General features: G+C 36.8%; 1 protein-coding gene across 1 annotated transcript in view; it reads left to right on the forward strand.

The window, feature by feature from the left end:
• Positions 1 to 11,559, forward strand: part of EFL1 (elongation factor like GTPase 1) — an 84,274-nt gene extending 72,715 nt beyond the window's left edge. The window contains exon 20 of the mRNA XM_050903585.1: positions 10,998 to 11,559. Within this exon, the coding sequence (XP_050759542.1) occupies positions 10,998 to 11,186 (189 nt within the window). The 3' untranslated portion in view covers positions 11,187 to 11,559. The remainder of the gene's footprint in view (positions 1 to 10,997) is intronic.
• The last annotated feature ends 5,490 nt before the right edge of the window (positions 11,560 to 17,049 follow it).

The raw sequence follows: 17,049 nt of genomic DNA on the forward strand, positions 1-17,049 counted from the left end.
CTTCAGCTAATGAATGTATTTTGTATAGTTCAGATTGCTCCAGCCCCAGGGGATGGAGCAATACACGTATCGAGGTCTATCTTGTCAGATACTCCTTTTTTATTCATTTCTTCTGTCATGCTTATACAATTTATTCCTGCCTGTAGAGGACGGCACCAAATAACTGTTAGTGGGAGCTGTCAGTTTGGTCCCAGTTTAAACAAATTAATTTAAAAAGTTAGTCAAGTATTTTCCTTTATGATATCCCTAGGCAAATGTTAAGTGTATTGGGTTTACTTGGCCATATTTTCTTAGATTTCAATATAAACTTTCTTCTGAATTTTTAGTTTAAAATATATAACTTTGGGATAATTATGAATTCCTTGTATTTTTTTAATCCCTGAATTAATAATACACCTTCAATTAGTGTATGTTTTTGCCTGAGCCTGTTTCCTTTGTTCTGTCCTGATTCTTTGCAGTTACATCTTTCACTCAGTCATGTCATTTTATCTTAATCATAAGGTTCTTTGAACAAGAAGATATTTGTGATTGCACAATGCTTAGAATAATGGAGCTCTAATCCCATTTGGGAAATCTGTGTTATAATAAAAAAAATAATACATGTGGCTCTATTCAGATGCTGATTGAATTCTCAGCAAGCGCGGAAATTGTCAAAGAAATCTACTAGTTGTAAAGTTGTGAAATGTATAGTATTCCTGTTAACTTGCATCTTTTAAATTGCATAATGATTGGCTATTAGACACACTTTTATTCTTGGGGGGGCATGGACAAACTGTAAACACATGTTTAATCTGAATTCTTTTTCAGTATCCCTTCTAAGTAGAATAGTGTCTAGAATGTGCTTTAGGGGTCTGGAGAAAGGTAAGAGAAGGACTGCATGTAATAAGTGGTAAGAATATGAGGCATTCTGAATCTGGAAGTTTTATATTCTGAATTTTAATTCATTCCTTTTGAATTGTAAGTCATTTTACAACTCAGAAGATGAGGGCTTAATGTAGAAGTTGGTGGATGAGATTGTTAGGCCTGCATTAAACAGGAAGCAGACTAAGGTAATGAGAGAGACTAAGAATCTGTGAATCTATACTAGGTTTGAACTGTAACTTTACATACATAATTGTACCAGTGACAGTTTAGGCATGTAAATGAATTCTAGGAATAACCTGGAACCTTTCAAATCTGAAAAGCTCATTGTATTGGCCAGGACATCTGAAGCTAGTTAAAATAGTAAATAAAAGTGGTAGTGGTGTGGCTTTAATTTTCCCTCTCAATACATGTTTCTTAAGTAATAGGAAAAAATGCAACAGTAGAGCCACACGTCTCCTTTTTTCTTTCCAATTCCTGAATTCCTGTTTGTAGCTACTGACTGAAGTCAAGGCTAAAGCTCAGCTATCACTGATTGAGACACAAACAAGGATGATGCTCTTGAGCCAAAATAAACTTGTATGAGTTTATTTTATAACTAAATGTGTAAATGTTCATTATTACAATATTTATTGGAAGAAGAGTTGTCATATCTGACTTCTGGCATTTTAAGGTCTTGGCTGTCCCCTTTATATATTGTGAATGGGATCTCTGAATTATGAAATACTTTTGGATGTTCATTTTACTTGTAGGGAATCTACAGTCCTAATACATCTCTGTAGGTTAAATGTCTAAAGTTTGACTGCAAGTTATTCCATATCCCCTTAAACCTCCTGTCTCTGAAAGAAAACAGAAAGTTATGAGTTAGATACTTTTTTGGATTTTTGAAGCTTTTGCAAGATGGCTATGGATATGAAATGAGTGAACTTTTCTGTTGGGTTTATAACTTCCATATCTCTTTAATCTGTTTTCATGCTTTCTTTTAAATGCCTGCATAAAAGTAGATATAATAATCTTGAGAAGAAGAGATACTGTGTTTATTTGTTTAATACATAAGTTGATCTATAGTGATGCAAAGTGGCAGTGTTCTGTGAAGCCAAGATTTTCCTACAAGGTAGTCAAACAACTGGTAAAAAGGGAGGCTGAAAATTAGTTGTTGGGTTTTTTTTTCTTCAGGATATGGTATAGAGATTAGCTGTTTATAAAATAGGCAAGCTGGTACACAGAGTATTTGGTACAATATGAAAGTTTGCATTTTAACAAAATAACTGTGACTTGTTTTTATTTTGAGAACATTTATGTGTAGGTGCTTCTGTAAAATTCTTTAGCATATTGTAGATATTTCTCCTCCCACCCTCTGCTGCTTAATCCTCATCTCCAGCATGATGTTTTGTGGAAGTGTTTCAGGTGCTCAGCACTTCCCACAGTCACTCAGTACTCCTAAGCAGGAAAGGAGGTGATATCTGCTTTCCACTATGATGGAATGGGTGCAGCAAGATGGAGAAGCTGAATCTACGGAGAGGATATTCTCTTCCTTTCTGAATACAAAGCATTTGGGGCCTGTAAAGGCTTACAGAGGAATAAGATAGAAGTTATGAAAGGGTTTTTCACTGAATAAAACCAGTAAGACCCCATAGTTGGTTAAACAACAACCAAGAAAAGACACAAACTTGTAGAATCTTTCCTTGAGATTTTAAGTTGTGGTTTCTTTCAAGGACAGACTGAGATCCTGGCTGTTTTGAAAGCACAATGGCAAAATTAGTTATAAGTTTTTACCTATTCTGCAATTGTATATTTGTCCTGGTTTCGGCTGGGACAGAGTTAACTCTCTTCTTAGTAGCTGGTACAGTGCTGTGTTTTGGATTTAGTGTGAGAATGATGTTGATAACACGCTGATGTTTTAGTTGTTGCTAAGTAGCGCTTATCTTAAGCCAAGGACTTTTTTCAGTTTCCCATGCTCTGCCAGCAAGCAGGTGTGCAAGAAGCTGGGAGGGAGCACCAGCAAGAAGCTGGTGCAGCTGACCTGAACTAGCCAAAGGGATGTTCCATACCATGGAATGTCATGCCCAGTATATAAACAGGGGGGAGTTGGCCGGGAGGTGCGGATCGTGGCTTGGGAACTAACTGGGCATTGGTCAGCGGGTGGTGAGCAATTGCATTGTGCATCACTGGGTTTTTTTCTTCCCCCCCCCTTCCTTTTTTTGTTATATTCCTTTTCATCATTATTATTATTATTATTATATTTCATTATTACTATTGTTAGTATTATATTTTACTTTAGTTATTAAACTGTTCTTATCTCAACCCACGAGTTTTACTCTTTTTTTTCCTTTCCTCCTCCTCACCCCACTGGGAGGGGGAAGGGGGAAGCGGCTGCGTGGTGCTGAGTTGCTGACTGGGGTTAAACCACTACAATATTGCTAAGCGAAAGTATTTCAACACTGTTGTACAGAAATCACTTAAAAAATGGTATTCAGACTGCTCTACATTACAGGTTATGGCAGCTTCTAGTCATATGCTAGCATCACGCCGTTTTACCTGGCGTTGATGGAAAGCAGCTGTTGATGTGGAGATCTATATTTTCTTTAACATGGAAGTAAGGAATGACTTGGAAAACCACCTGTCCATACAGGCACTAGCACGGAATGTGTTAGGCGGTAGTGCGCTGCCACACTGCCAACACTGCTTTCCTGACTCTGTAGCTGCTTGGGTTAAATACAGGAATTAGCCAGTCACTTGGGTACCTCTGCATTACACTGTGCGTGATACTTAAGGAAGGGCTTACTTACTGAGATAATGTGTCTTCCTGGATCTGAGGTCACAGGAGGAGTGTAGTCAAGAAATTAGCCTCTATCCACTTTTGAGATTGTCATCTCCTCCTTACCCCTGTTCCACATCTCAAAAATGTACGAGGCACTGTTTAGAGCCCACCCCAGTCCACCTGATCTCAGTCTTACTGGGTATCCTGCCTGGTGTTCTCTGTTCTGGAAGCACACTGCCAGTATCCAAATGGCCTTGCACCATTTGATTATGCTCAGTGCAGAAGCACTTTTACAGCATTACCCAGCATATTACCGAAAAACCCAGCAGATAACAGTTTTTCAAGGTCACATTTCACATAAACCTCTGCAAAGTTCTGTCATTTAACCTGAAAGGTAGTGGTAATTCCCGTTTGACAGGGCTGCTTCAGACATCTAAGACATGCATATCATCTGTACCCTTTTAGTTGCATAGCCTATGTCATTACGAAGTGATGGACACCATTTGAACTGTGAATGTTCTTGAAGTATCTTTCTAGCCTCAATTTTTCTAAGGTAGAAAGGAGTCTGATACACTGAAACCTGTATCATCCTTGAAATTGTGCATAATAGTTCTTTTGAAAATTTTTTTTTTAAAAACAGTTTCTGGCATAATGTTTTTCCTGGCATGCTAAGGGCTGCTTGTGGTAGTGCCCAATCACACTGAATTTAGTGGTTCTTGGGATTTGTTATTAAGCAGTTCACAAAGGCCATAATGTTGCTTGCTGGTCTTAAAATCTTCATTGGACAGTGTAAGATTGCTCTTTCTCTTCATGGTCCAACTAAAGCATTTTCCACACTGATGATATTTGGCTGAAAAGAAATTTTCTGTCCTCATCATGCAGTAAGGACCAGTAGGGGAAATGCTACTAGGCACATGGCTGTGTTCCCAGATCTGCCTGACCTTTTGGATGAACTAGGCAGATCCCTTCTGTTTGCTTTTGATGCTTCTCTCAACCTTGTTTTGCATAATTAGGCTGCCTTAGGCAGAGACTGTTTCATATCATCATTTTGTGAAATACACTAGACAATGGGACCCAGATCACTATTGGAGCCATCTGGGTGCCACTGAAATGCAAATAATAAATCATCCTCAAATTAAGGCTTAAAATTCCAAGTCCTCTTGAATTGGAACTGATCTGTGTTAACTCAAATCTTATTGAAAAGTTTGATTAGCTTACATAATCATTTGCAGAATTTAGTACACACTGTACTGTCTTTCAGTATTAACATAGTACGCTCATAGTGTTTGTATTTTTATGGATTAATTATTACAGGTATTCAGATTATGTCTCTGATAAAGATACAGGCATTTATTGTTTGCATAATTAATGTGTAGGTTGTTAGGCTAAAAGAAAATGACAGCTGTTTTGGCTATGCTATTCTGCATGCTGTTACTAAACAAGTCTTATGAAACTTCATTGTTTGGGTGTGTTGGTTTGAATAGTTGTGATACTTAATGAAACATCTTGCTTTAGAATGATTTCTTTTTCTCAAGAATACCCTTGCAATTACAGTATTTGAAGTAATCTATTCACTTCTTTTGAAATACCTAATCCCAGCTGACTTCATTATAAACAGTGTTTTATTTATACCTAGAGTGGGCTCATAGTTCTGCAGTGAGCTATGGAACACACTCTTCAGCATGTGTTTGACTGGGTTTTTTTCTTTTAAGTATAATGGAATTCTTGTGATTTGCTTATAATCATACTTTAAACAAATTATACCGCCCAAGACTTTTATAAAGTAGATCAATGAAGATATTGTTAAACAATACTATTAAGGAACATTTCTGTCACTTAAGAATTGCATTTGCAGTAACAGATTTAAGAATTGTATCAGCTGCTGTGCACCAATTCATGCAAAATGTATTGCATTTTATATGGCTGCATTTAGAGAAAATACTTGTTCTCTGATAGAGTAAATGCTAGTCCAGTGATCCACTACAGAAACCTTGATTTATAATTTGCTTTTAAAAAGAAATTGTTTTCAGAAGAGCATTGTGGATGTAGTGTGGAAATATTCGGTTGTGTTAACTAGGAAGCAGTAGCTGTCATCCTGCTTTGTGGTGCGCACTTTGGAGGAGTAATCAAGTGTTTGTTGTGGGCTGTTTGCAGTTAAGGCTGCTGTTGTCCCCATCAGATTATTCTGGTGTTGAATAATAAATAAGCATAGGCCAGTGGCTAGTTTACGCTGTTATAAAGAAAAATTCCCAAGTCCTAGCAAAAGTTCCTGAAGAAAAGATACGCTGAATTTTCTAGTTATCAAATCACACACAGTATGGTGGTATTTTAAAATATACTTTACCATAATGCTAACAATACCATCACATCATTGGTCTTGCAGTGTCTTTCTCCTAATATTGGTTCCTCTTGACATCTTTCGTCTGTTATACTTGGGGTATAAACAGTTTGGCTGTGATAATTTTCTTGTCACTCCTGCTCAGTGGTTCCCAGACACACATGGCACACAGGCAGAATGAGAGAAAGGCAGACTAAAGACCTTTGATAGAAGGTTAACTGAATTGTTTGAGTCACTTAAAGATTTTTCAGCTGTGAAAGGCATGTTATTTTGAATTTCCAGTTCTGTTTTGATTGAAGTTTTTGTTTAGGTGTGTAACTTTTTGAAAAAGCACTGTTAAGATGCTATCGCATTTCTGTTTTTAAAACAAATCTTGGGCTATATGTTTTAGTTTTGTACTGAAAACTTAGTATGTGGAAACATCTAAATAATTTTAAATTAAAAGTGATATGCAGCATAGAATAAATAAGGTTTGTGGATGTTCTTTCTGCTTTGATCCTGTGGATCTTCCAGGGTCTACAGTAAATGCCCTCTGTTAAATGGCTACATCATATTCCAGAAGGATTGGTCTATTTAGAATCTAATCAATCATTTAGGACTTTATCCAGACAAAAACTCAATTTCTGTCACAGATTCCAGAGTCATCCCTATGTGGTTCCCATGAATACGAACAATAGCTCAGGGGCTAAAAAGCTTCTCAGCTCTGATTCCAGGAAACCCAGACCCACCATTCTGACAGCTACTATTGTAAGCAAATTGATGACAATGCTTTTGGAGCATTATACAGAAACTTTTTTTTTTTTTCCTTTTGCTTGCTTGCACTGTATTAACAGAGTATGGGGAATGATGGATGCCACCTGCTATATGCATTGGCTTTGATTCATTAATATGATGTGAATAGAAGAGGGACAGTCTAGTCTGTGCCCTCACCTTCACTTACAGAATCAGAACTTCTAAAAAAGAAAACTTCCTACTTTTTTTGTGTCAATAAAACCTCTGTGTAGTTATATTAGGGTTACGTTAACATGGCTATTTGCTGACTTCTTAAAGGAGATGCACAGCTGATGCCCCAAGTTGCAGCTGACTCAGTAGGTCTGGCTTCCTCTTTCTCATTACTTACCGTGGTGTGGTAATACAAATAGTGTGTTCTGATTCACCTCATCTTTTGCAGTGTGTCCGCACCATTCAGATAGGCATGATCCTCTAACAGAAATTTTCAGATGCCACCATAACTTGCTCTGGAAGCAGTATGTAGTGCCTGAATTATTTAGACAGGTTGAGAAGCAAAGCTAGCTCCTGAGGTGGCTTTTGAGACCTAATTTATGTCTCTTTACAGTGGTGCTCTGCATCATGTAGCAGTACAAGGTTCACTCAGGATTCTGTAGCCCTGTGCTGCAATAAGTTTGCAGGTTTACCCTTGCTGGATACTAAATACTAAACAGTATATACATTTGAGCCTCCTGTTACATCGGCTTGCTTGAGAGCTAGAGATACTTATTGCAGCATAAAGAATTACTATCAGTGGAAGCAGTATCCAGTGCAAAACTTCAGTTAACATTAGTAGAACAAGTCTTTCATAAATTATTATTGAAAGAGCCAGTCTGTCAAACCTGGGGATTTTACACTACAGTAATAGACTACAGTATCTAAATATTTACAGGTAGATTAGATCTGTAAGTTCAATTTTGTATACTTTTGGACTCCTCTGTTGTATTCATTCTTCAAGAACCACTGTTTCACTGTTCCTCTCTGGGCATAATTTCTGGGTGTTAGATTTCTTGCTAATGTAAAAAAAACTTCATCAAAGGGCATAGTAACAGCCTTTTAAGTTATCGTAGTTTGTAGCTGTATAATCTCCCTCAGCAGTACAGTCTGCAGCAAATCCATTGAGCATGAATCAGCTTTTCTTATTCATGTGTTCTTAGACTTTGAAATTTTTGTTTGTTCAGCTCTTTAGGCAGATCATGAATGGGGAAGTCCCTGATGTTTTTCCATCATTAAGGTGTTCAGTATGAACATCACTACAACTTCATCAAGTCAACATGCAATTTTTGCCCCAAAGTTGGAAAAACCCCAATAGTCTTCACTGCCCCTTTTCTTTATTTCTGGTACATAAAATAATGGTAAAACTTTGAAGCTCTCCAAGAGTGAGGACCGTTCTTTTTTTTATTGACGTAAGCTTTAAGTTTCTAGGCATTGGTTATAAGGCCTTGTACAAGACATCAGAATGGGTATGACTCAGGCAGATTCTTCTGTGGTTACACAGTCCTTACTTTTGTGTTAAAAATAAATGTAGAAACATTTGGAAAGCTAAGTTCCATACTGTTTATTTCTGAGCTCTGCTTGCTTTCGGTTTTCAGCCAGACAACCCTATGCATAGTCATTTCCCACCTAAATAATTGAGATTAGATGTCACTTTCACCACGAGTAATATTCCACTTAATTTACCAGGACTATGTATATACTTAACTGTAACAAAGTAGAACTATTTTTGTTGGTTTAGGGGCTCAACATACTATTTTGCAGGATTGAACCTACAATGTTACCTAATACAAAATAGCCATCTTCTGCCATAATAATTTTCCTAACTCCCCATAAAGTGTAATTTGATTGATTGTGTTAGATGTTATTTAAGATGAGGTGTTAAATTAGGACTTTACAATTGTTGATGTTTCTGGGGAAAATTGTCCATCTCCAGCCATCATTTTTTAATTCCGGTTCTTGCTAGTTTGTGTAACTTAAATAAGCTTTAAGAAATTTTGCTTAGTTTGAAATATCATATGGCAATTAAAAGTATTTGTCAGAAAAAAAGTTTATAACATTAGAAAAGGTAAGCTAAAATTGGTAGTTTAGGGAAGTTTGTTCCCCCCTTGTCAGTTATTAATATTGGTGCTAGTATTATATAGTTCAGAATTGATTACAGAGTGATGTCCTCAATTATTGTCATAACTATCGTGATTCTTACAGTAACTAATACTTGTCTGCACTCCTTTTTCCATGATGATTTTGTTTAAGAAATAGATACAGTATTACCTTTGGGTTTTTTAGTAAAAATATATTACCTGTAACAGCATCTTGTGAGGAAATCTACAGTCATTTAAGTGAAATAGATATTTTTGAAATTTGCAACAGAACCTGAGTAACATAATAGGGTGTCATGGTTTAACCCCAGCCAGCAGCTAAGCACCACGCAGCCGCTCCCTCACTACGCCCCCCCCCCCCCCGCCCCGCTCCCAGTGGGATGGGGAGGGGAATTGGGAAAGAAGGTAAAACTTGTGGGTTGAGATGATAAACAGTTTAATAACTGCAGTAAAATATAATACTAACAACAATAATAAAAAATATAGTAATAATAATAATAATAGTAATGAAAAGGAATATTACAAAAAAAAAAAAAAAGAGGGGAAAAAAAGGGAAAAAAACCCCCAGTGATGCACAGTGCAGTTGCTCAGCACCCGCTGACCGATGCCCGAGCAGCGATCCGCCCCTGCCGGCCAACTGCCCCCCAGTTTATATACTGGGCATGATGTTCTATGGTATGGAATACCCCTTTGGCTAGTTCAGGTCAGCTGTCATGGCTGTGCTCCCTCCCAGCTTCTTGCACACCTGCTTGCTGGCAGAGCATGGGAAGCTGAAAAGTCCTTAAGATAAGCGCTACTTAGCAACAACTAAAACATCAGTGTGTTATCAACATTATTCTCACACTAAATCCAAAACACAGCACTGTACCAGCTACTAAGAAGAAAATTAACTCTATCCCAGCCAAAACCAGGACATATGGTCAATTTTATCCCTTCCTAATGCTCATGTTTAGCATTCTTGGAAGTTGATCTTGTTATTTTTCACTAAGTTCCTTAATGCTCATTAACTACAGTATTTTTTACTCTGTTTTATGGTTGATTGTCCACTAATGGGAAGGAAAGTTAAATCTCAGGACTATAACCCTATACAATTTTGGTTGGTCACCCAGACAACAGTTCACTAGGGAGTGTTTCCCAGATTTGATTACACATATATGTTATATGAGCTTAAGGCTTGATAATCACTCTTAATGACTTAGGATTAATTTCTGGTGCCTGCAACAGTTTAACATATGAGTAGAATTGAGGAGGATTCTTAGGAGCTTAGAATTGGGGGTGGGAGGGAGGGGTCTGTCCTCCTTTTTCTTTAGGTCTTAAAACATTTACTTGGAAGACTAAAACTTCTTAAAGTAATATGAGACTCGCTAACAGTAACGGAATAAATGGTTATCCTTGGCTAGCTAGTTAAGCATTAAGCCTAGAATTTTTGTGAAATCTACATGGTCCAAAGGTAGAGAGTAAATATCTCTTCAGACTTTCTTGGGGAATTAAAAATGTTGTAGCTTTGCTGTGCAGGATGAAATGAGGAAAGCTTTTAAAGACTGTAAGATAACTACATCTTTGGCATACTCTCTATGGTAGTCTGAGAAGCGTGGGGGTATATAGGATGAACTGGGGATAAAGACATGTCCAGTTATTCTCTGATCATGTTAGGTCTGAAATGTCTTCTAGAGGAGGGCCCCTGAGATATTAAGCTGCAAGAACAGCTCTACTAAATATGTTAGCACCAGAAACAATGATTTTTAAACCATCTGTCCAACTCTTAGGGATTGAAGAACATAGGGCACAGAAATGAGCAGAAATCTTCAGTTCTTACAAATTCTAATAAAATCGTAGTGAGATAATATTCTAAATAAGGAATTCCTTCTTGAAAACTGAGAATTTTCTGAACGTTATTTGGCATTGTTTGCTGACTGGCAATTAAATTTGCTTTTAAAAAAAATTCGTATGCATATACATGCAACTGAATTTGAAAAGCCATTGTGGGCTTCTTATGGCAAGTGCTACATAGTGTATCTTAACTCTTGTTTTCTGCTTAGAAAGACTTTCTGGAGTCTTTCCAGAAAACTCTTATCTGCTCTACTTTCATATTTCTCTACTTCAGCGATTGATTACCTGAAATGTACTAATAAACCTTTGTACTACTTTACTTTTTTTTTTTTGTTTCTTTTTATAGATCATTTCAAGTGACCCATTCTGGGTACCAACCACTGAGGAAGAATATTTGCACTTTGGGGAAAAGGCAGACTCAGAGAACCAGGCCCGCAAGTACATGAATGCAGTAAGAAAGCGAAAGGGACTTTATGTAGAAGAAAAAATCGTGGAGCATGCTGAAAAGCAAAGAACTCTCAGTAGAAATAAGTAGCTGTGTCTGCTTCCTTTCTCTCCTGACTCAGCTAAGTGCGGGTGGATTATTTTCTATGCAGCAGATTCAAAATTTCATCTGGACTTTGTTCTTTGACACCACTTTTCTTACATGCTATAATGTCTGTGGCTTATGTTTTAATAAACTTAAGCCTTTCCAACTTTTATACAGAGAAAATAGTTTGTTTATTTATTTAAATAAAATATAGGCATATTCGTTGCAATTGGTCTCAATTTTTAAAACTTACTGCCCTATTGAACTTTCTGCCACAGGATTAGGAACTCCTAATTTAATTTGTTTCTGATTTATCAGATGTAATTATAGTTAGAGCTGGTTAGCTAGTTTGTTGCAAATAAACTATGCATTGAATTTAGCTCCTTAATGTTTTTGACTCTGTTTTTTTAAATTTATTTTAATTTCTGTAATGTATTTGTTACTCACCAGTACTTTCCATAGTTACCTATATGCAAATAGGTGTAAGCCTATTAGGAGTTTCTGAACTATTTGTTTTACTCTGTTCCTCATCTAAGCGGTCATCTAAAGCAGTAATGTATCTTCTTTAAATCAGAGGGCAAAAATAGCACATGTGGAAGACTAAGCACTGCAAACCAGGCAAGATTTGTCTTTTTTCCCTCCTTAGAACGTATCTTATTAAAGTGTTCATATGATTATCCTAAGCTGGGAGCTGCCGTCTCTGAACTAGGCACACAGCCACCTCTGCCAGTCCTGTGTGAGTGTTTACAGACTCTTGCAGAAATTTCTACCCATTCAGTGTGTTGTCTTGAATTCAGTGAAGGGGAAACATTTGCAAAAATATACAAAATGTTTTGCTGTTTGCCAGTGTCTAGGATGCAGAAGGCTCCAAAATGATTCAGACCAAGACTAACAGGAAAAAAAGTCCTCACAGGGCATAAGTTTTAGTTAAGAAAAATGGAAGCCTTGGGTAGAACAGAAACATGATGCATGAATTCTCATTTGGCTGATTAGATTTGTAAAAGGAAAGGACAAGAATTCTAGAAGGTTAAGATCGAACAGATAGGTGTCCTTGAACAGTTTCTGATATTTAGTTAAATGAATGGGGAATAAGTCCAACTGACTTTCTGCTACCTCTTGTCTTTGCTAATTGCAGAGTTCTGTTTCAGATAACCATGCAAATAGGTTGTCCTTTTCTTTCCAGAATCTAACAATTTCTTTAATTTGTGATTGCCTTGTACTCCTTTAGCACCTACTTGGTCTTTCTGAATAAATATTCTGTGTGTGTCAATTAATGCAGCAGGCAGAATTTACTCATATCAGTTTTGCTTCTTATGGGAAAGAAAACTGTTACTTGTTTCACAAGTAGAATGATTTTGAATGCTTAACTTTTATTTTAAATAGCAGCCTTTTCTTTTCCAGCTTGTTTGCTTTCATTATGGAAATGTTTCCTTTTAAGATTGTATTTATGAATTATTCAAGCAAATGAAATATTTGCCTTTCTTAGAAGGTTGTTCCATAAAATGCTGTTGTTTCGCAAGGGCTGTCTGCACAGCACTGCTATTGCAGCTTGAACAAACGTACTTACGTAGCTGGGCACTGCCAGCTGGTATAGCCATGGAAGGCATGGTAACTTACTGCAGCCTGCAAAAAACAGTCGAGACATAAATGTTTGTAATGAGACCTTGGCTAATACAGCTACCCTGCTAGCTGAATCCAAGACAGAGTTAGGGATGTCTGGCCTGCAGTTACAAAGGTGCTTGAATAGGTGATGTAGAGATGGACAGGTTGGTCATTGTTATGACTACATAATTGTTAACTGTAATCTATTATACTTGAGTAAGCAGAAAGAGCATTAACATAGATTTAAAAAGATTTAACAATAGCTTTCATATTTTGTTGTGGCATATTTTTGGATTGCATCTCAAACAGCATAAAGATGATATTTCAGGATGTTGCAACACTATTATTTGTAAAGAGCAAAAACTCCACTAACTAGCAGAAGAAAATCAAACCAACCTTCAAGAAGTGCTAGCAGCAATATTTGAGATCTGTTTTCTTTAGTAACAGCTACTAGTGGGAAGAGAATCTAATTGGTTATGTGTCATGAATCTCTAACCATTTTTCTCTGGATTATTCAAAAAGTAACTTAATGTAGCTGTTTTTCCCCAGCTTTGTTACACATACATAACAATATGACAGAATTTTGGAAAATATCTGCAAAGTGGGATAAATAACTTGCTGATGGAGCAAGCCATGGAAAGATTTAATTGAGCTGGCTGTTATATAATTTCATTTTCCATTACCAGCTTTATTGCTAAATATAATACATATTTAAAATAAGCATACACAACTTTTAAAATATTTTATGTGTGTAAATGTTCAGTACACTTCTAACTTTCTAAAAACTACATGCTCAATTGATGTGATTTGGCTATACTGGCTTTAGTAGAATCAAGGCTCCTAACAATTGATAATGTATAAAAACAATAGTCAGCTTCTATGTGGTAATATTTATTAGAGAATGATAACTATTCACTGGACAAGCCATATGATAATCCAAATGATTCCACTTTGTAGAAAGAAAAAAATAGGAGCGAGATTTCCCCAGAGAAGAATAAAGACCAAGCAGTGGCCAGCAAGCCCCTTTCTCTTGTCTCTGGCCACACTTCTTTCATCTTCTTGCTTTAAAAATCTTTCATTTTCTCAAGCACTAGTAATCTTAGGTGATTCACCATTCTTTTTCCACATATTTTTTTTCTTTCTTTCAACAAACTTCACTTACATTTTAAAGCAGGAGTCCAAAAGAGAAATCAAAGTATAACTGGAATCTGTGCTGTGTTTTCTTTCCTACCCCTCTTTCCATGTTTAGGACTTCAGCTGCAGCCTCAATATTACAATTGATGAGGACAGAGACACCAGAGAAGCACAATATTTCTGCACCAAAACATGTAGTTCCCAAATTAGGTCTGATTACCATCTCTTGACTCACTACTAACCTTAGGAACTAACTCTTCTTGTTTGAGACACTAATATTTGGAAGCTTATTCTGTGAGAAATAGAGCATGTCACTCCTTCATAAATTCATCTGCCGCGCTAACAAGAAGAGAGAAACATGCAACATTTGAACTGTACACTGTACTTCTGATAAATCTAGAGCATGGAAGAGTAGCTTTGGCTGTGATTTTGGAACGCTTTATTAGATTGAATACTTACTCTGATAGCAGAGGGGTCCTGGCAAAATTCTTGGACTCCAAATGGCCATTGTTTTGAGTTGAAACTCTTCTTTAACAATTTGGGGTTGGTTAAGCAATCACAATTATAAATGTCCTTTACATTTCTCACAGTGCATGGTAGAACCCTCTGCTTTTCTGTGCATGGTGTTGGGTTATAAATATATGGAGAAAGCCATAAGTCTATAGGAAGGTTGTGAGCAGCACAGTTCAAGTACCTTGCAATCTTCTTGAGTAGTCCTTCCAATAGCATAAGAAGGGGGAGGTGAGTCAAGTCAGGCTTTACAATAGATGACAAGCAACAAGATTCCTCTCATGAAAAGCTGTGGGCAGGAAAATTCTTTACTGCTACTTGAGGAATCTTTAGTTGATCTTTCAGACAGCCAGATTAAAAGAGAACCTTAAACTAATGAGTTTCCTACAGCCAGGCCTGGCATATTGCTATGTCTGAGAAGAATTACATTTTTGTGCGTGCAAGGAGTCACCTGTTTGTGCAACTACCTGAGACCCCCGAGGATGAAAGAACATCAGCTTTTGCTAAGTGCTTGCTTGTTCTTTGTTTCCACAGACTGGGTGAGGGGAATAAATGTCTCCAGTATAAATGAGAAACTGGACATCAGTTTCCTTCTCTTACTTTACACAGGAGGTAAATACACTGTACTTGGCAATTCTGGGAGTAAAACAGCACTCTTGATTAGAGAGGTGTTCCTCAAATGTATATCTGAAACTTTTTTCGTTTATAAACCTAGTGCCAGACAAGTACCATTTACAGATGAGACAACTTGAAGAATAGAAGCTTCCAGGTCTGCTTAAAACCTTCCACAATGTGAATTGGCAGCAGAACTCAAACTGGGAATTCAGGTGACTTTTCTCCTGGCCCTGATCATACCAGCCTAAATTCTTTGGGCAGAGTATCTAAAGGTTTTGCTTCTTCTGTTAGGGTTTCTCGTTTCTAACTTTAGCTTGGTTCAGAATGCTGTGTAGACTTTTCTGTGCTTCTTCCTAGTTTGCTTTGGAAGCAGAAATAGAAGTAGAAGAGCATGTGGAGGAGAGGATGTGAATGAGCTGGATTATTTTGTCAGCACCATTTTTTTTAATGCTTGGTTTGAATTCTCACATAGCTTCTGATTCATTTTGATTCTTGTTCATACCAGACTGCCTGTGAAAACTCCAGAGTTGAAACTAGGCAAGGGAGTATAGTTTTCTTTGTTGCATCATGTATAGGATAAGGACAGTCAAGAAAATAGTGATAAGGTCTTTTTAGTACCTGTTGTAATGTTGACACATACTCCTTTGGTATTCATAAAATGTTTTGAAATCCTTCCTTGGAGGGTGCTAAATGTTAATGATTTTTTTTTTACTGCATACTACTAGATCCCCACTTACAGGATGCTTATAAGAAATTTCCATCAACTGACATTACTTCTGATATGTAAAATCCATGGAAATGAAACCAGTTCTGAAACATGATTTTTAAAGATCAAATATTTACATAAAATTTCCAGGTAGTAAATGTTCCCTTAACACTGTAATTTGAGGGGGTTTGTGTCGTTATTATTCTCTTATTTTGACTATAGCTAAGCTTTTCTATGGATCTGCAAGCCTTTTCATTAAATTTGTGTATGATATAGGTTATCATTGACAGGAAAAGTCACGTGAAAAAAAAAGTTTTAAGCTAAGAAGTATTTTAAAAAGCATGGATGCACCAAAGCTTTCAATTTCAGACAGGAATATTTTCTTCCTGTATTTCCTGCCCCCCCACCCCAACAGATATGAATCTTGCTAGAATATGCAGAAAGCCAAGTAAATACACATTCTTGTCTGAAACAGCTTTTTTATTTCTAATTATTATTTTTAGAACTTCAAGCTTACAATTGAATTTTGCAGATTCACTTATGGCATCTCAGGTGTGACTGAGGGCTATAAGACACAAACATCCACGTTGGTAGTGTTACCAGGCACAGGGTGTTTTTAAGAAAAACTGATGCCATTTCTGCAGCCATAACTCAAGCTTCTTGGGAATTTTCTGCAGAGTGGGATCCAATGAAGTTGGGGAAAGACTGGCAGAATGTGGAGTAGAATCTCTTATTTTAAACCATGCATAGATCTGTCTGTAAAATGGTAAATAGTGCGTACGTTTCTTACTGTGCTATTCTTCACCAGTTTGCAGTTTTACTCCTCAAATTTGCAGTATCTGTGATTTGCTTCTTCAGTACAGCCCTGAGAAGGAAAATACTTACAGTGTTAACGTGAGATGTCTGTGTAGGCCTGGCTGATTTTACTGGTGCTTAGGCAAATAGTTTACATGCAAGATAAAACATTTACATGTAAATACCATTTTGATTTAGCAGTATTTCTGAATTTTGGTCTCTTGTCTACTTGATGTGGCTTAGTCATATCCTTTATTGTGAGTGTGTGCTTTTTGACTTGTTTTGTGCTAGTTTGGATCTACTGAAAAGTAGGTAAGATAAAAATTCATATTGATTTTTATAGTTTCTATTAATAAACTGAACTGAAAAGTTTGGGGGGCATTGGTCTTTTATAGCTGTATCATTCCATGATTATAAAACTCCTGCAAACCATGACTAACAGGAGGAAAAAATAGATACCGTGAAGTAGTGTGGTTTTGGCTGTTTGGCAGAGACTTTTCTGTTTCA

Source organism: Gymnogyps californianus, chromosome 11, assembly GCF_018139145.2.
Source record: "Gymnogyps californianus isolate 813 chromosome 11, ASM1813914v2, whole genome shotgun sequence".
In the NCBI taxonomy this organism is placed as follows: domain Eukaryota; kingdom Metazoa; phylum Chordata; class Aves; order Accipitriformes; family Cathartidae; genus Gymnogyps; species Gymnogyps californianus.